This window comes from Diorhabda carinulata, chromosome X (genome assembly GCF_026250575.1).
Source record: "Diorhabda carinulata isolate Delta chromosome X, icDioCari1.1, whole genome shotgun sequence".
Lineage (NCBI taxonomy): Eukaryota > Metazoa > Arthropoda > Insecta > Coleoptera > Chrysomelidae > Diorhabda > Diorhabda carinulata.
The window spans coordinates 52,253,614-52,275,244 of NC_079472.1; the positions used below are offsets into that span (position 1 = coordinate 52,253,614).

The 21,631-nt window shown below is 30.8% G+C and overlaps 2 protein-coding genes across 2 annotated transcripts; both read right to left on the reverse strand.

The window, feature by feature from the left end:
* Positions 1-860: 860 nt before the first annotated feature.
* On the reverse strand, positions 861-5,620 carry LOC130901266 (uncharacterized). The gene has a single exon (XM_057812488.1). It carries the CDS (start codon positions 5,310-5,312, stop codon positions 3,948-3,950), a length of 1,365 nt encoding a protein of 454 aa, XP_057668471.1. The 5' UTR covers positions 5,313-5,620; the 3' UTR covers positions 861-3,947.
* Positions 5,621-11,000: 5,380 nt separating this feature from the next.
* On the reverse strand, positions 11,001-20,706 carry LOC130901856 (delta-aminolevulinic acid dehydratase). The gene is made up of 6 exons (XM_057813490.1): positions 20,332-20,706; positions 20,130-20,277; positions 17,473-17,692; positions 16,231-16,375; positions 14,200-14,504; positions 11,001-11,142 (listed from the first exon to the last, which is right to left on the reverse strand). The coding sequence occupies exons 1-6, from the start codon at positions 20,466-20,468 to the stop codon at positions 11,072-11,074; spliced, it is 1,026 nt and encodes a 341-aa protein (XP_057669473.1). The 5' UTR covers positions 20,469-20,706; the 3' UTR covers positions 11,001-11,071.
* Between the last annotated feature and the right edge of the window lie 925 nt (positions 20,707-21,631).

Here is a 21,631-nt window from a genome sequence, read left to right on the forward strand (position 1 = left end):
AGGGAGTAAGAAGTGTTTCTTTGGTAGCGGAGTCCTTTGATTCGATGGTACGAATTCCATAGCGAGCTTGGAGAACATTTAGACGGCCTGGACTGTTCATATGTCAGGAATTTTTTAACCAGATAGTCGGGTAGTGCTATAGAAGTTTGCTCTATATTCGATAATGGAGCGGATGTATGTTTTGTACGTTTAAAGTAAGGTGAGAGGGTGGATTCGTCCAAAATTTCCTCCGAACGCGTTGATGAGATCGACCGCCTAACTGAAAGTTTTGAGGTTGATGTTTGCGCAAGAAATTCGGATGTTTGAAGACGGTGGCTTTTGAGTTTTTAGAATAGAGTCGCCCTCCATTCCCAATGCGAAAATTAATTCAGAAATTTCTGAACTTTAATTAGAAAATTAATTTAACTTTTAGTCATCTATTTGAGACGTCTATAAAATAGGTTGTGGAAAGAGAAATCGTGGAAGACACCATCAGAACAAGATTTCCAGAGATGAGGACTCAACCCAACAAGATAAGAGAGATGACATGCTATACCAGACTCAACCAAAATCAGATATGAACCCAAAAGAAACAGAGCTATTAGAGGTTTTGTCAATTCATGAATATCAGCAAGTTCTCAAATAGCAGCAACTGGTACAACTCTGAATAAAAGGATATCGGCACACTTCTATTGAACTCATGGAAATAAGATGGAAAATGAACAGGAAAATAGCTCTTCTCGAAGTTCATAGTTCTTTGTGGGTGATGATTATAACACTCTCACTCTTATATAGTAGAAGTTGGGAGGGCAAGGCAGTTCTTACGTAAAATTATATTCCAGTTTGATATTAGTTTCTCTGAAAATTTGAAATGAAAAAAAATAAATATACAAATTTATTTATCAAAATATAAATGTCAACAATACAAAAAAATTACACTTAACACCTACATCACATATCTCAGACATTGTAAATAGAGCATATATATAAAAAATTTAACAATCAGATTATATAACAAATTCAAAGTGGTCTAGAGAGACGCTATATAAATTCACAATTACTTAAAATGGACGGAATTTGTAAAAAAAGTGTAGGTAAATATATTATAAATATGCTTGATAGAAGCATACAATTTCAAATGAGTATTATTTTTATAAAAGTTATAAAAAGTAGACATTTATATACAAACTATTGAACCTCTATATATGTCATTATTGGATACTACAATATTAGTGTACATGACTAAAAACATTAATTTTATTAATTCTTAACAAAATATTGGTTATTGTATAAAAACATAAACAGTCACGGGATTAAAATAAGTACATAAATATTCACAAAGATTCAACCATATAATATTTTATATTATTGGTTATGATTTTTGTCTAATAATACTTTTTTTAATATCTAACAATTTTTATATCAATAGATAACTATACCTAACTAAAACATGTTTTCATCATATAGAAAAAATAATATTCTGTTAATTAACTTGATATTTGATCTTCCAAAACACAATACAATCATTTGAATACATATCAACAAATACATGGGAACTGTATTACCTAATGCTATAAGTAGGTTTATACAGGCAAATAAAAAAACAATTAACTTCACATGTGTCACTATATATGAGATAATATGAAAATAAAAGTTGAAAAGATTAACTTTAAATTTTATCTGAAAACTTGAATGCTATAATAACATATAAATATTCTAATTTTTATTTGCCTGTATAAACGCACTATTAATCTATTTTACTACTTGGTTTCCTCTGTTAGCTGAAAAATTTCAGTCTTTAAGTGAATCGTTGGAATTCCCCAAATTGTGATAAAATATACTTGTCATGTGATTAAAAAGATTTTAAAATCTTTATTACGAAATATTAAATAAATGGAAGAAATTCAGAGTATAATTTGCATAATTGCAATTTCAATATTTTTTAGATACCTCCACATTCCAATCTTGAACATGTGCATTTATATTCAAATAGCCTTCAGTGAATTGAGCTAATTACTTATATAACACATATTTTGAAACCATTTCATCATCAATTTAATTTAAAAAAAAAAACATATTTATAATTAAAGTATAATATCAAAAAATCCTGTATTGATTCAATCAAATTCTGAAATTATTTGTGTTGACCTTGTTAAATTCCAATCAATAATTCTTTATGTATATAAAATGTTAAATACCACATCTTGAGTATAAAATAATTTAAAGAATGTTTCAAGAAATGCTACTAGTACCTATTTCAGCATGTTACTGTATAAATTTGATATTTTTCTTCAAATTATGAATCACTTCTTAATTTATCATAATGTGAATACACATGATGTGTATTTTAAAAATAAACCTTAGTTCACAACCAAAAAAATAAATATTGAATTTAAAAAAAATTTAAAAATTATCATTAAATGCTGTGTTAACTTAAAATAGTTGTTTAATATAATTGAATTAAAAAAAGACAGACATCATAATCTAACAACTAATGTCAGGAAAATATTTTTTTTTATTTTTTAAACAAACATTGTCCTGTAACTAACAATGAAATTAAAAAACTGTGAAAATTCAATAATTTCCAGTGTTATATTAGTAGAAGACACAATATTGAATAAAGAAGTGAATTCCTAAGAAAGAGTTGCACCTTGAGAAATAGGACATAAAACCCACAAAAAAGTAGCCAACTTTAAGAGGAGTTTATATATTTTGGAAGCAGAACAGTGAGATGTAGAGTTTTGTACAAAATATCTTCTAGGTATAGGTGCAGAGTAGCTGTGAAGCTAAAACAACTTTCCAAAACAATCTACAATCTGCATACCTTAATATAAAGTCTGAACAGAAGTAGATAAAAAATTGCAATAGGATTGGAATATATCAATAGTATGCAATAAAAATAAAAATGACCACTTCAGCATTTCTTGAAAGTATATTTAATAAGGGAACATCCATAAACGACGTAGTCATATTATAGTCCTTTTGGGACCCTTCCCTCCCTGCAAATAGTCCAATGTAGGCTGTTCCATGACCTCTCACCCCTGCCCGATTTACATGGTTTTGTTTCACAATATTTTAAGTTTTCTATTCCATATTTAATAAGAAAATATTTTATTGTAAATCGATAACATTTATTTGTGTTTTATATATTATATTATATTTGTATATCTCTCATAACATACGACTTAATAAATATTTAGTAATAAATGATAAATCATCCATAAAATACAATCTATAAACTTTCAATAAATATTTGTTAGCTACTAATAAATATTATTAAACTGTTAATAAATATTCATTATTTTTTTAACAATGTATTCTTGATTCTTCCTGAATTAGCATTTGTGTGCCAAATAAAATCATTTTCTTTAACAAAATTTTATCTTAGCCGAGCAATGTAGTTTATGGACACTCCCTAATATCAAATATTAGAGTGAATTCTTTTCTATGACCACTATTAGTAATATCCCTAATTGAAAGATATCAAAGGTTTTGGCACTGTTTGTTCAAAATATTTCTATTTAATGATATATTTTACTGGGCACAGATATATCATATTATTTTTTCTATATAAGTATTTCCTAAATCTATTAAATATAAAAAGTGAAAATGTTTTTTAAATACATGAAAAAATTGGGTTCTCTAGTTTATAAACATACCAACAGCAAAAAATACTAAAATGGTATAATACTAGACAAAAACTTTGAATAATAAAAAATACCAAATACTTTGACTTGTATTTTCCTTACCAGAAAAAACATTATAATCTAAAGATGGAATTGAGGCAGTGATTCAAAAAGTGGAGATGTAATGTTCTTTAGACTGAGAAAAATTGAAAATGTTATAAACTTAAATACAAATGATAACTACATTGAGCACCTAAAGGTAACAATTTCACATAATCAAATAATTATTTAAGAATGAAACAAAAATGTCTACATACAAATCGAACTTTTGACAAAAGCTACTTATTTGGAATGTTGGGGTCCCAGACTTACACTAAATCTTTTTAATGGTAATGAATCTTTACCTTTTGACTTGGTTACAAAATTTGGAACCCTTGCCCTCATTCCACAGTAGTAGGGATCTTCGTACTGTTGGGCATCTTTAGACTTCTCTTTTCCTCTAGATGATCCAAAAGGTTTCAACCAGCTTTTTGACACACCATCATCATAATCTGGAGAAGGAATTTCGTGTGGTATTTGTGGGTACATATTTTCCCTGGGTGGTAATTTTGGTGGTTTGTCACTCCTTCTTTGCGTAAAGTTTGGCAATCTGGTACGTAAACCACAATAGTAAGGATCTTCTTCAAATTTCTTGGTATCATTTGGTCTTTCTTTGTCTCTAGAAGAAGTATATGTTTTTAGTTGTCTCCCCGACATATAATCATCATAATCAGGTTGGGGGATATCTTGTGGGTACATATTTTCTCGAGGAGGTAATTTTGGAGGTTTATCACTTCTACGTTGATTTTGCATTAAAAGATGCTCCCTTGTAGCTGCAACAGTGCTGCCGGTAAAACTTCCAGTTCCAAAGTGATTATTATCTGTCACAGCAATACTATATGGATCTTCATCAGGGACAGGTATTCTAGGTCTATTTTTTATGTCCATAACTCTTTGTACTGGTGGTAATTTTGATTTTAGCATATCTAAAGCCACAATATTTATAATTAATACCCATATAGGACACTCCAATATTTCTGGTTCAACTTTTACAAAGCCTATAGCACTTAAACATTGACATTCTAAACGTCTTCTATCTGGATATGCTCTTCTTAATTCTCTGTTAACATTAGTTTGAAATTTTTTCATATCAAACAGTTTCACAGGTTTGTCTGGCTCTAATGCACAATTTGGTAGTTTTAACACTTCGTTCCCTATAGCATTTTCAGTATCTAATGCTGTGTTTTTAATATATACATTACATTTAGATACCCTCTTTATAAGAATGTTACCTGCATCATCCATTTTTATTTTAACACCATGTCCAATGTGTCTTTTATATTCTTCTGTTTTTTGATCTCTCATAGGATTTTCAAATCCACAAAGACCTATTCTGAACCCATCAAAGCCATCGTCAGAGTCATTTACTGTCAGTACAGGGGCCCTTGCGTAAGCTTTTGCAACTCTTCTATTTCTTTCTAACACAATCACTTTCGCCCAAATTTCGTCATCAATTTGGGTCCATTTATTAAGAACTTCTTGTATGTGATCTCTATATAATTTGTCTTTTTGGTACCAAACATCTTCCTCATCATCAGGGGGTTGAAAAACAGTGTCCATATGGAGGTCGTCACGTGACCTTGATAAAATTCTACGTCGAGATACCATTTCTTGATGCGGATTTGGTAAGGATAGTCTAATATGTTTTTCAAACGAAGCAGTGGGTGTCAAAAATACATATGTTTAATTTTTGCGAAGAAATAATAACACAGTCTATACATAACGTAAGGCACATACAAAAACACAATAACAAAGTTTCACTAGTGAACGACAATACGCTCGAAATCACACACTTCTGTTGCAGAGATTAGAAAGTGTTAACTTTCTAATCTTTGGAAGGCCGCCGTCGTTGCTACAAGGCCGCCCTCCTGCATGCCAACGACTTGCACTCCCATCCATTACCATACCACGAAAAATTATTTGTAGTGGTCACATTGAAAAAACAGAATTTAATATTTCTAAATCCTTTATGATTATAAATTGCTTTTGGAACTCAAAATTTTTAATATTAAGGAAATGTTTTATAGAGTTTGGTAATTTGTAACATTAAAACAGTTTTAAAATATTGTAGAAAACTGAAGTGAGAGCAGTTGGTATTGATAAACGACAGATTTAGAATTCTATCTAGAAATCTATTTGTCAATGTTCCGAAGATAACCGAATGTACAGTGGCGTTATTATTTAAGTCAGAGAAGGCAGTTATTTGAGTGAAATAGTTCATTTAGGTATTGACCGAAAAGGAATAGAAATAGCCAATTAGCGCTATTCTCTAGATTGCCAAAAATAATCTTAATTTGCAAAAATATATATAATTTGAAAATAATACTGAAACTGAAAAATAATGATAGTAGTATGATGAGTACTCATTATTATTATATAGAATCGGTTAGCGCTTATATTCTTCGGTAACACAGATAATAGTTTTACCGAATAAAGCTAATAATTGGATAAATCTATTAAACTAGATCGATTCGATCTTTAAAGTTTGACGCTTATAGATATTGATTACTACCCAATCCTTAAACCCATTATTCAATTTCTGTAACTTGGTGAACCCGTTCATCTCAAATAGCCGACGATGGGGAATAATACAGCCGCAGTTGTGTATATGTAACTTAACTTTTCACACTCGGAAAAAGCTTTTTTAAAATTATTTATTTAAGAAAGTTACAACTATTCAGATTTGAAGTAAATTCTAGACTAACAATAAGAACTGACAAGGGTCAAAGATACAATATAAGCAAAAACTAGTTAAATACGGAAATAACAATGTCTGGTGATTACAAAATATAATGATTAAGTAATTTATTTAATGCGTATAAAGGAATTTAAGCTGTATAACACCTCCCCCTTTAGATCGAGGCACCCCCTGGAAGTTGAACTTTATTTTCTTGTAATTTCACCGGAGTTTCTTCTTCTTCTGCGTTTCCAAACAATAATCAATACTGTGCAAGAGTACAGACATACAGTCCAAATGCTGGGAATATAGAGGTTTAATTTTTCTTCAACTATTGGTGTCAATCCTTCCGAAGGTATTTTGTTAAATTCAATTTTTCCAAAGGCTGGTATTAATTTGGTTAAAATGTGTTTGAAGTTTATTAAGTATCAGTGGTTGTTGTTGAGTACTAACATGTATGTATCAGATATTGTGACCTAAAGGATCTATTGTGTCTCCTTTTCTTGCTGCGATACTGGAGAACCCAGTGTTTACAGCTGATAAATCTGTTAATCCCACTCCTTTTAGAAAGTCGAGAACGTGAGATGGCTGTAGGTGTCAAAAATCTTTTTTTATCATATGCTTCCATGTGTATTGTTCTGGAGTTACGTAATGTTTCACACTTCGAGACAATAGAGGTTACGTCCTCCGTGCAATAAAATCTGCACACCGCATTATTTGCTAAGTCTAGCGTCTTTAGGTGTCTATTGGTATTGTCCCAATAATTGGTATTGCTCATATCTACCTTCTTGTCTAATGTTTACTATATTGTTCTGTATCTGATACGACAAAAGGGATCAGGTTTCATGAAGGGCCTTTCTGCATCCGCTTTAGCGAACTTATGAGCTATTTCCTTTCATTTCATTCCGGTGTGTCCCAGAATCCACTTTAGGGCAACTTTATTTTCCTTGCCTTGTTCGTTTAATTTTTCTGCAATCCCAAACGAGCTTGGATTTTATGGTATTATTATTATGGTATTGGAGCTTAAAGTTCTATTGGCTGCTTGGCTATCGGAAATTCTCTTGTGCAGCTGTTAGGCATAATTTCATGGCTCCACTTGCACATATGCAAGCCAGTCTTTGTACCTTTGTGGTATTCAGACTAGTTGTAGTACCCCAAACCACTGCCCCATATGTGATTATTGGTTTCACAATGGTTATGTACATCTATAGTAGGATCTTTGGGTTACAAACCCAATTCTTCCCTGTAATGTTTCGGCACACCATTAGAGCTTTTGTGGCTTTAGTGATTTTCTCTTTTTCGTCTTTGTTCCAGAGAATTTTACTATCTAGAGCCGCAGCTGTACCAGCATTTACTTAAATAAAAAATAATCTATTACTGTCTCTAAAAAGTTGTTTGGTTCGTCAAATGTTTTTTGCTCCTTTTATTCCAGTCTATAACGCACTACCCTCCTAAATCCACCACAATTTCAGCCCTGTAGAGGAACATTTTTACTATATCAGAGCGAAACTAAAATATTCTTAATCTCACATGAATAACGTCCCTATCCGATTCAAAATTAATCAAAGTTCAATGATTTTGTTTCTTATTTATTTTTTATTCTGTTCTATGTTTTATTCTGTCCTATCTATCTAATTAATTATCTACTTGCAACAGTACGGTGAAGATATTTCTGAAGCGTTGCAAGAGAATATTTGAATTAGAAAGTCATGTCTTAACAATTCAACGAAATCATTCATTTATTCCACCTTGGAATAAATGTTTCCATTTCTGTCATCTCCATATCGCAATTCCCATCTTGTAGTGTTGCTTCTTTTATTTATATATTAATTATTTTGCTTTTGTGCCATTACTAGTATCTATAAACAAACAACACGAGTTATAATAATTCACTCTAATAAATTGGGAAAATATTCTTGGGATTAAGTAATTTTTTCAAAATTTTTACTTAATCCTAAGTCGACCCACCAATAGAAGTGTTATCAAAAGAAATAGCTGATCTGAGTATTAAACAAATGACATTTATGATAAAGTCAAGAATAAGACAAATATTAGCAATAGAACACAAACAGGGAAAAAAACAATTGAATATCAACGCAGACCGACCATACAAAAAACGAAAATACAATTGTTCTGTTCTTTAAATTACCATGAAACATTTTCGACATGTACTTTTTTCTCCAAGTTCCTATCTTTTATTTGCTCTTTTATTCCTTCTCTTTTTAACCCCATTGCTTCAGCTGCTTCTTTTAAATTCTTAATCCATGTTTTTCTTGGTCTTTCTTTATTATTTTCACCTGTTTTTTTGGATTCGAAAGTTTTTTAGTATTCTGAGCATTCGGCATATGTGTCCAAACTATCTTAATTGTACTTCATACATTATATCTCTAACTGGATTTATCTCTTCAGCTCTTCTCTATACAGGGTGTCTAACGACAAGTTAAAACTATGTATATCTAAAATACTTATAGTAAAATCATGGAAATTTATTTCCACGTTTGAGTTTTCGGATACGATCTTTTTTTCAATTAAAATATTTTCTAAGATTGTTGACTTCCAGTTCTATTGGAAGTTGACTGTAACTTTGTTATTTTAAATGGAACACCCTGTATATTAATACATTTTTAAATCTACGCAAAATTTTAGTATAATTTTGTCTAAAAACTTTTTTCGAAAAATGCATACTTTTTGAGTTATAAAATTTATGTATACCTAAACTTTACCTGTATCGGTAAAGTTTAGGTATAGGAAAGTATACATGAATTTTTCTTATTTTTTACCCCTGAAAAAATGGAAATAGAAAAAACCGGATGGTTCTATTTAAAAAAATAAAGAAATTTGATAATCATGAAGTTAAACTTTGGAACACTTTTTATACACATCCAGTATAAAATGAAAAATTTTTCAACAGATTCAAATTTTCATATCTTTGAGGGTATCCTCGTAAAATAATAATTTATAAGGGTTTACAACGTTAAAATTTTTTACAAAAAAATTAATGAGATGCAGGTCTAAATTTTATAACTCAAAAATTTTTCGAAAAAAGTTTTTAGACAAAAGTATACTAAAATTTTACATAGAATGTATTAATATCATTTAAAATAACAAAGTTACAGTCGACTTCCAGTAGAACCGGAAATCAGCCATCTTTGAAAACTCAAACGTAGAAATTTTCATGATGTTACTACAAGTATTTTGCCGTATACAGTTAATTTTAACACGTATATTTCTCATTTCTTTTGCATTTGTCTACCAATTATATGAAACAATTCGAGGCAGCAGCTAGAGTGAAAAATCGTTCCAATAAGGAGAAAGCACTGAAGTTCACTATCACACCACGAGGAGACGCCTTAGATGTACTCCAGATGATATCTTTTGAAGAAACTGATGTCTTCGAACTGATGAAGAAGAGGTTGGATATGCGATTTGGTCACGATCATTTAAAACACTTGTACCAAACTATCATCATGTTTTACAGTGGGGATTACACATGGATCTAACATCTAAGCACCTGCGCACAAACACACTTCTATTAGATTCAAAAACTTTGACCAAAAAATTCTCTCCCACTCTTTGTATACCAAATTTTCATGTTCTTTAGCCCACTGCAATCTTTTAATTTTATTTTGACGTCTTAAAAGAACTGGTAAAAGAACTCAAAGACCGATCTCTAGATTCATTTATCTGAGCTGCTACCTAAGAGCCCGTGAGTCATTGATCACGTTTACTGATTAATACAATACGTTTACCTTCAGCGGTTGTGGTTTCGAAACTGCTCTGAACGTTTTATATCACGAAGGCTCCTCGTGGATGCATATTTTTTCACGTTGTAGTCAACGGTACGTCGAGGTATTTGTACTTCGGCGATATTGGCGCGGTTAATTTTACCTAGACTTGAGATCAATGCACTAGTTTCAACTGATGGTTTCTTCGATCTACCCATTTTAAAACTTACAAGTCTTAATTTATGAGAACGAAAACAATTAATGTACGAACTTCACAAAAGGATATCTTGGCCCGAAAAGTATAAATCATAGCTCGTTCTTGTGTCTCACAGGGTTTACTGGTACTAAACTATAATCATGAACACCGAAGAAATAATACACAGTTACAGAATAATAAACAAGTCAGCCGGTACTTGCAAGTTTTAACTTGTCGCACTTAAATTTAAAGAATGGGTTATGGGGTGGGCAAAAACTTTTGACAGAGAGTGAACATTAATATATTCATTAAAAAAATTCGATTTATAATATTGTATACATATAACATTTCATTGATGGATTGGCAACTTTCGTATTTTTCGTTTTACCAGGGATAGGAATTAATTGGATTTTTTGGAGACCCTGGAGATATTTACATTGAACACACTGTTTACACTAGTACTTCATCAGCACTAACAATTACACTGTCTGATGCACGTTTAGTTAACCATAACTGAAGGTATAGTTTACCTTCATTCTTTGGAGACGATAACATGGTTATCGAAACACGCATCAGACAATGTAATTCTGTGTGTTGGTGTAAACAGTGTTTCAGTAGGGATGGAGATAATTCAATTTAAGAACAAATCTGACAAAAACATCATCCAACCTGTTAATTAATTATTAGAAGAAAAATAATTGAGCTAAAACATTTTTATTAAACAAAAAAATATAACAATTTTCTAAATTAATTTATTACTTTCAGCCATTCATAACTTATTTTTGGGTTGTAACCACTCTAACACAACTGGGGTGAAGTAGGATATAATTACATCAGCACCTAATAAAAGAAAAATCATTTTATTATGCAATCCAATAATTAAATGCAATATTTTGAGAAATTTATAGTAAAATTTAAACTAACAATGAAAAGCAATTAATTAGGAAAAATTATAATTAAAAAAAAACTGAAAAAATTTATTTTAATTCACTGGTTACTTTTCTATATTTCTATAAACAAACAAATAAAAAGACCTTCCTAGAAATTAGTTCTAACAAAATAAAATAAACTCGCCGCTGTTTATAAAAAACGTCCAAGGCAATATAAAAGGCGCCGACAAACATCAAACGATTCAGTGTACTCGCCAACATTCCATTATAATTGGACAAGACCGCTTCGCGGCCTGTGTCCTAAACGAGTTCGTAACACTAAAAAGAAATCATAATTCTTGGCGTGAGAATAAAATTACTGATGAGAAAATTAATTTCACTAATATCAAAGGATCGGGTGTTTTGACATTTTAAAACTAACCTTGCGTTTTGATTCCAAATCCAAAGACTTTTCGAATTATTTTTTTGATTACTGACAATTACTTAATACATTATTACTTTCTTTCCCCATTTTATTAATAAGCACGAGTTGGCTCTCTACCGTTAGATGGGCGGAGTTTTTCGGTGGGTTTCTAATGTAGTTTTGTATCTCTAGGATAGCTTGTAAAGCTTCTAACGCGTAATCAATAGATTCAAGATTCGATGTCAATCGTAATTCTTTACTAGTATCATTCCGAAACAAAAAAACTAATTTAAGATTGTCATAGACAGCACCCCACGCTTTTATAATAGTGACACCAACTTTCTCATGCTTATGCCAGAAATTTTTTTTCTTTTTAGTTCGATTATTAAGAAAAGCAAGTTTTTCGATGGCAAGGATACAAAAAGAAATTTATGAATTGAGGCGAATCTTATCAAGATAACCAGATATTTTGATCGCATTATTGTATTGTCATCAGCCTTAGACAAGTGTGCGAAAGTGAAACCAAATAATCGGTTACAAACATATTGGTGAATCTAATAAAATCGAGTTGAAAAGAAACCGTTGCATTTTAATTAACAAATTATATATAAGAAAAATGAGGAAAATAATAAACTAACTTTTAATGAGCAACACAGAAAATAATTGAAAAGGAAGAAAAGTATTATATTTGGATAAGTGAATGTAATTGGAGAAAACAAGAAGGTATATAAAAATATTAATGACATCAGTTTAGTATATTTAAATTATATAAATTGTATATATGAGGATGGTCCCAGAAGTACCTGGTCCAGCAAAGAAAACATACAAATTTTAGAAAAAAATATATTTATTTTTCAACGTCTTCTCCTTTTATAGCCATTAACTGACAACATCACCTCTTTATTGTAAAATCTTTGACCACCGAGCCCAAGTTTGGGAATAGGAAATAATCCGACGGAGCTAAATCTGGCGAATATGGTGCATGAGGTGGCAATTCAAACTTCAATTCATTAATTTTAGCCATTGCAATAACATATGTGTGGGCTGGTACATAGTCTTCATGAAACAACACTCTTTTCTTATCCAAACGCTTCCGTTTTTGCTTGATTTCTTCATTCAAACGTTACAATAAATTCGCATAGTTTGATAGTTTTTCGTTTTTCAAGATAGTCAATGAAAATCAAGAACGCCTTTAAAGTTTTTTTCAAATTTGGTAGTCAATATGCTCCTTAATAAAGTAATATTTTAACATAAACAAACTTTATCCCCCTATTTTTTACGCCACTGGAGCAAATTCTTTTTTAATTTTGCTTTAAATTGCCTGATTATTTGTAGTTGAAAAACTAATAACCTTTTATGGACGGTGATGTAGAAATTTGCCTCTAAACAAAAGTCTGCAAGCACGTAAGTAATTTACAAATTAATTAATTATTCGTTTAAATTCGAATAATGATTAAGCGTGAGTAGTACAAAAAATAAAAATTATTCATAATCTCAATTTCAAACTAAAATGTATTATAATAATAACAAAATTGGTAATGAGAATAAAAATAATAATGGCACAAATTAGATAACGCTGTATTGCAACAATAATAAAATTGACAAAGTTAGAGTAGTTGTTCAAACTGTTGACTGCTTACTTCAATACACTGATTACACCGTTTTGTCATTGAAATTGAAATTATGAATAATTTTGTAAATTACTTACATGCTTGAAGACTTTTGTTTAGAGGCAAATTTCTACAACACCGTTCATTTCAGCTCCATAAAAGGTTATTAGTTTTTTATCTAAAAATAATCAAGCAATTTAAAACAAAATTAAAAGAATTTACTCCAGTGGCGTAAAAAATAGGGGGATAAAAGTGACAACTAACCCTGACAGCACGACACGGTTAAATTTTTCCAAAGTTTGTTTTTGTCAAAATATTACTTTATTAAGGAGCATATTGGTCACCAAATTCGAAATAAAAAAAATTAAAGGCGTCCTTGATTTATGGCAAATTTTTGATTTTGATTTAAAATTATGAGCTCCCTATATCTCAGCAACTAGGCCCCGTAAGGGTTCGTATTCCTATATCAAAATGAATGATTTATTGAGATCTCTCTGTGGTAGAGCGTTGTCGGTCGAATATAGAAATACCCTGTATTTTCCACATATGCAAATAAATTATTGATAATTTAGTTATGCGTTATTTAACTAATTATGTTTCCAACTCCAATCAGGTATTATTTGACCTTTCCACCTAAGTATCAATAGGTCGAGATTTACAAAGTTAAAAGACTCCATTTGTAATAAATTCATTCAAAATAAAAAAACTGAGACATAACTTAAGTCTAACAATAACTAATGTGTTGTTTTCAGCTTGAAGCTTATGCAATTTTCCTGCTAACAAATGACCCAAAAGTTTTGGCAAAAAAAGATTTGAGCATATATTTTCATAGTATCTTAATGAAACTTTTGCAAAACTATTGTGACATATATTAACAGGGAAGTTGGGTAAATTCATTCAACAGCTTAAGCTTCAAGTTGAAACCAATATATTAGAACTGAATAACATAATGGAAGGGTATACAGTGAAGTAAATAGGAGAGTGTGAAAAGTACCTGCTCTTCTTATTGACTCCAGAACTTCCATTAGTACTATTTTTAATTCTGCATTTCCCTTTGAGGCCGCATGGTAAATCATAGCATATTCCCCAGATACTTGATATGCAAACATTGGATATTCCGGGTGTTTTTCTTTTAGTTCTTTCAAAATGTCCATGTATATCATAGTGGGCTTCACCATAAGCATATCAGAACCTTCAGTTATATCTCGTTCTGCTGCTCTTATAGCCAGCCCTGTACTGGTTGGGGGTAACTGATAGCATTTCCGATCTCCATGGGCTGGTTTTGACTTTGCGGCATCTCTAAAAAAAAGCAAAAGTGATATGCACAATTGTAAAATTAGCAAAATAAAAATATTTTATATCAATAAAATTACATTATGTAGAGAATATATTTCTTTAACATGTAAAAATGGACAAAATTGAGAAAAAAATTTCATTTTTGTTCTCCCAAATGCTGCTCATTTACTATGAAATTAACCTGTTGTAACATTTTTAGCCTTTTTGCTTTTTTTAATAGCTATTCTGGATTTAATAGCATAGATATTTATTTCTATCCTTAATCGGTGTCATATATAAGATTTGATATTTTTCAAGTCTAATTCTTAGGGTTTCTCTTTATATAATTTATACAGAGTGAGTTTTATGTATGGAACGCCTCAATTATCTCGGAAAGGGCTTGTACGATTTTTATATATTTTTGTGCGCAAGGGTCTTGCGATACGACCAATATTATGGTGGTATATACATTGTTGTCAGATCTCCCCTTTTTCTGGAAAAATTAAGAACTTTATTATTTTAAATGGATCACCCAATATATTTTGTGTTTTTATACTGATTATTTTTCATGTAATATTCTCTATACTTAAATGCCATAATTTCCGAGTTATAGATACATTTACAGTATCTCCTCCAAAGTTACAATAGATATTGTACATTTAGATGGCTACGATTTAATAAACTCGTTTGATTTGAATACTCTTTAATAATTTATGTGCTAATACAAATCTCGTAATAAGGTCTAGTGTCAATAAGTTAGTAAAAAGCTTAACGAAACTAGTGCAGTAAAATATTTATGACAAAGACAAATCCTTAAATGTTTATGTCATGTTAGAAGTAAATCCACATTTGTGAATTAGAAAAATTACGAATTTAAAAAAAACACACAGTAAAGGCGATTACAGCAGATGCTCAAAATGTTGTCCATTTACTTCAATACAACAAGCTATGCGATTTTTAAACCTTTGCAATACATCCCTGACTGCTCAATTCTTCTTATCTCTGTGGTGATCTTATCGTTTAATTCCTGAATATTGGCAGGTTTTGTTTGATAAACGATCTTTTTTAAGTGACCCCACAGGAAAGAGTCTAAAGGATTCACGTCGGGTGATCGCGAGGGCCATTCTATACCACTACGCCTTCCAATCCATCTTCTGGGAAACACATTATTTAGGTATTGCCTCACCCCACACGCATATTGAGGTGGGGGCACAAACTTGTAGCCAAATATTGTCATTTGGGATATTGTTATTGTCTGAAAAGGAAAAAAGGCCAATTATTTTGTCGCTTATTATTCCAGCCCACACATTCAGTTTTCGGGATATTGATTGTGCCAATTTACGTTTCCATTAATCTAGAAGGACCTCGCTTCGTATTTGCTGCAGGATATTTACGAATGAATTATAAACAACCTAACACCGTGTTTTAACAGTGACAAGTCCGTAATTTTAAATTTTTTTTGTGGGAGAAATTTGAACTGTTTTTTACTGGAAAATATACTCAATTTCATTTCTGAAGGGGTGACAAGATAATAACCCGCCCCGGCTGCCATAGACCTTGGTACGTCACTGTATATAAACACATCAAAAAACCAAAGTAGTGATTGAATCTCTGATATATCTTCTACTGCATTATACATTAATATTATTATGTATAAATTGATTATTCACAAAATATTATTTAAGAAAAGTTGTCAGATTTGAATATATGTATATCGATTATTTGAATTTGCAGTTATAGTTTTTCTTACCTAAATGGACCATAAAAACTGGATGCAAATTTGGCAGTGTAGGATAAAATTGCCACTTTTTCTTGTAATCCACTGTTTACTAATTTTGTCTTAATCGCTCCTATTCTTCCATCCATCATATCTGATGGTGCTATGATGTCTGCTCCTAATATAAAGATTGACAAATCAACTTACTAAAAACTTTCTAATATAACAAGAAAAATCTTATTCCAAAAGCAAAAAGATTTTTCCTCTAATAATATATTCAATTCACTTATTTTGGTACCAATTTGACATTATCTAATATTATAATTCATGATTGTCAACAACCATATCTACTCAAATAATAAAATATATTTTGGTCTCTATTGTTAATATTATTACAAAAGAGCACAGCAAACATCTTATAATCATTTGCAATTAGTTTTATATTCATACCTAAACATAAGTACGAGGATGTATTGATATCTATTTAGCTTAGACCAGTTCAATGCATAAACTTGTACTTGGGTACATTTCTACGATCCAGAAACAAAGCAGCAATCGATGGAATGGTGACACTCTGGTACTTCAAGACATAAAGTTTCGTGCCCCAAAATCTGCTGGAAAGGTTCTTGCTTCAGTTTTTTGGGATTTCCATAGAGTAATCATGATTGATTTTTTGGATAAGGGTAGAACAATAACTGGAGATTACTAATCAACCTTACTGACCACTCTACGGGAAACAATTAAAGGGAAAAGACACGGAAAGCTATCCAAAGATGTTTTGTTTTTTAGCAGGACAACGCTCCTGCACACAAATCTCATGTAGCCATGCAAAAAATAAGTGATTTAGGGTTTGAATTATTAGAACACCCCCCTTATTCACTATATTTGGCTCCGTCCGACTAACATCTCTTTCCTTAACTAAATGTTCTTCCAACGAGGAGGTGTGGAGGTCTGGTTTGCAGAGCCAGAAGAAACATTTTTTGAAAGGTCTAGAGACGTTGCAGGTTCGCTTTAATAAATATATCCGAATAAGAGAAGAATATGTTGAGTAATAAAGTATTTTGACATTGAAATTTTTTTTGGTTTTATATATACTACCACTATTCCAACACTCTCAATTAGACAGTTTTGTTTTTACACATTTCCATAAATTGCCGGTTGGTATCCAGCTCGAAGTACCAGATGGTGTTGTCATGTTAGTCAAGTGAAATAAACAGTGTATTATATATGAATATCACCAAAACTTCCAGATATATTAACTTAATATTAAGTTACCTGCTTTTGCATAAGCTAGAGCTACATCAGAAATTCTCTTAAGACTAGCAGTATTGTCTAAAGTTCCATCAGGCTTAAGAATTCCACAATGGCCATGGGAACTGTAAGGACATAAGCATACATCACAAGCTATAGTCAAATTTGGAAACCAACTTTTTATTTTGGGAAGCGCTCTCATTACAGGATTATCAGGACTATCTGCATGTGTTGCCACATCATCCTGTAAAATTTTACATAAAATAGTGGTCTAAATAATAATAAGTTTGTACATTTTCTGAATAAGAAGGTTTCTAGTGGTTATTTGTAAAAATATACCAACAAATCTCAACTTAATAAGAATACTAGAAGTTACTCACATATAAGGACCAACAGATCGTAGGAGCAACTGGGTTAATATCAAATGTTACTTCCAACACCATCAAAGAAGTCTCAGAAAAATACAACTTCCTCCAAATGCAGAAAGCAGTAATACTGAGTATGACACACATAGTACGAAAAGTGCTTTGAAATTTCAGAATAATCTCTAATCAAATAACACCCTAGGTACATGGTGTGCACTCGGTGTTACAAGAACAAAGCAACCTAAGTTCAATCGCTAAGTGGAAAAGAATAATAATAATAAATCAAAACAAAATATTTATATTTAACATAGATAGGTAAATAAAAGGTTTGTATTAGGTCGATTGATGGGGTACTAGACCTAGTCTGAATACCATGAGGAACAATCTGTCAAGGGTACAAAAACTGACTTGCATATGTACAACCGGGGCCATGAAATCTTGCCCAACAACTGCACTAGAAGTGATTCTAAATCTCCCACCTCTCCACATAGTATTGGGAAGAGTGGCAGAAAAAACATCACTAAGAGACGAAAACATCAAAGAAACCCCGTTCCTAAATAATAACAAACCCTGAAACATGTCTTGAGAAGTTGCATGGAAAAAGTACTGGAAAAGAGGGAGGAGCAGGAGCAATACCAATTATTGGGAAAATCAACAGGGGCTGAGACTGACAAAGACTCTTCTGGGAATCTATAACCAGAGTAGATCTGCCAAATGTATCAACCCTAGAAAGAACAATCTACGAAAAACTAACAGGAGTTCTATCGGGGCACTGTAGCCTCAACAAACAACTGAAGATGCTAGATCTAGCAGATAATACGGTGTGCAGATTTTCTTACACAGAGAATCAAACTTCTATCCACATTCTCTCAAAGTGTGAAACACTAGGGAACTCCAGAGCACTATATCTGAGAGCGTATGAAATAAAAGATGAAGATCTCTGGCAATTAAAGCATCCCACATTCTAAATTTTTTAAGAGAAGTTTGATTGATGGATCAGCTATAAACACTGAGTTCTCCAGTATCTTAGCAAGAAAAGGGGACACAATAGATAGATCCTTGGGCTGCAGTGTAGAAGGACTCAGGAAATTTTATGTATTAATATTCTGGTAATTAGTTTGTTAAAATTTTTTAGTGAAAACTTAGACTGTGTAGCTTTCTTCTATTTTATGTACTAAGCCAACTTGCATATTTTTAGTTTATACAATGAAGATATTTATCTTCATCAACGTTTGAGTTATAATGCATCATACATTGTTAGCTCTGATTATGATCAAATAAAAGATCGAAACGTTGGCATTTAAAAAACACTCTTGGACAGTTTTATTTTGAGTCCTCTACCCGCAACACCATTCGAAATTTATGTCAGTATTTAAATACATTCTTTGTTGATAGAGAAATATATAGTTCCTATGCTGAACCTGACTCCTAGATGTCCTTGTCTTTTATAATAAATATTTTGTTTTATTTAATTATGTTTTTTTATTTTTTAGTTACCTTTTTTTACCAGTTTTAATTGTTAGTTATCTTTTTTTATAGATTTTTTTCAGTTAGTTCATTTGAAGACAAAATAATACTAACTATTGTGAAAATATATGATAAAAAACATTTTTATATAAAGAATATTCAATTTAAAACTTGTTCAAAATTAATGAATTATGATAATAATGCTGTCAGAGGAGAAACCATTGACAGTAGGTCTAGAAAATTTAGGTAACTACTAAGGCATGTTTCCAGATATTTAGGGAGTAATATCGATGAATACATTCATTTAATATATGTGTCAAGTATGTATGGTCAATACAGAATAATGAGCTGTAGGTTCAGGCCGTCACTACCACATGCTTTTGTTTTAACATTTTTAAGTATATTTAAAATTTCTTCATAATTTTTTAAATGAAATGATAATGATGAATTTACTGATTGACTAATGTTATTATGAAAATATAAAATATCATCATCAGATTCAGAAGAGGTTATTACTTTCATCAGCGTTTGCAAGTGATGAGGACAATGCAGTACTAGATCAACAGCATTCGGATAACTAATATTTATAAAAAATTGATGAGAAACTTTATTTAGTACAAATTTACTACTTTTTGAAAAGATATTAAATTATTGTTTCAGATATATAGTTGAGAGTTACCTGAAAATTTCTCAATTTTCATTAAGAATAGGATGCTAATAGAAAAAAGTTTGTTTGTTCAAAGTAATATATCCTATATCTATTTTCTCAAGCATAATGATTAGAAAACAATAATTTTCAGATGACTTATTTCAGAACACTAATTAATAATAAAAATTACGTGTACTTACCTTAGGCAGATTTTCAATTACCCCAAAAAGTAGGACAGACTGTAATCCATTCTTAATAATACCTTCCAGGTGTTGTTTTAGTTTATTTATCCCATATCTAGAAATTCCCGGCATGCTATTGATTGGCTGAACAGCATTATCGTCTTCTCTAGAATAATATATTAAAATATATCTAAATAAATGATAAATGTATGTCACTTACACAATAAACAGTGGATACATTAAATTCTTTGGAGTAATTTCACATTTAATACTTTGCCAGCCTCTTAACGTTGGATTAAATATACTACTGTGTAAAATATGTTTATTTTGTACTTTAAAATTATTTTTTTCATACATACTTTCTAATTTTATGAAACAGTATTCAATATAGCAATATATTATTACACACAAAATTTTGACCAATTAACCTATAGTATGTAGATTTAGTGAATGACTTTCGATAAATGTTAATCAACAATTACATAGTCAAATTGTAGAATGACCAATACCAAAATTAAAAATTACTTATTTAAATGGGCAAATCTGAATCTACTTCTTTCTATAAAGTGACGTTAGAAAGCATAATTCTAAGAGTATTTACGTAACCTATTACTTATGCAACCAAACATTCAATCCAAAAATCATTTTTGTATTATGAGACTTATTGTTTATATTTTATAGAATTGAGATAATTTCTCAAAATATTATATTTTGTTAACTAGTAGCTGAAATAATTAATTTCACTCACCTGCTACTTAGACAATAGAAAATACTCATTTATTTTCATTAATTTCTTCACATATTTGAAATAGGTTTGTAGTGACAATTAAAAGGACAAATGTAAGATAAAATTTGATCAAATAACCTTCAAAGTACTACCCTTAGCTAGCAATACACTTATCGCGACATTCTAGAATGGAATCATTTCTGTAAGGTCCCTTCCGGCTTTCTTAATGCAAAGAATGTTGTCAAAACTTCCTTTAAACACATTTTTCAGGCAGAAGTCGTATGAATTACGTATTTCTGACAATACGAATGCAAATAGCTATATTTAAAAACACCAGCCCTAGACATAAATATATACAGTAGAGATAAGATAAAGGAATTTATCTTATAAAGGCTAAGATGACACAGCTCTCAGCAATGGCCTAGTAGAGAATATAATAATTTATTTAATTAGATTCATCAAATATTTGTTAATGAATGATATCAAAATTATTCGTACAAGCAGGTATGAAATGAATCGTGTAACATTTATAATCATTAGGCTTTAAGGAAGTTTTCCAAAAACCATCTTCTAACAGGACAAGGTTTTTCAACGTAAATATACAATGAAACCGATGTAACTGAGATCTAATCGCCTCTAGGAAATCAACATTAAACGAAGTTTTTTTTGTTTGAAATTCGGACATTTAAAAAAATAGTTATTTGACTCCAATGTTGATGCGATGCGAAAACAAATTAATTTCTTAACTGGTGACTTCACGACAGGAATGACTACTTATCCACAATAATTAACA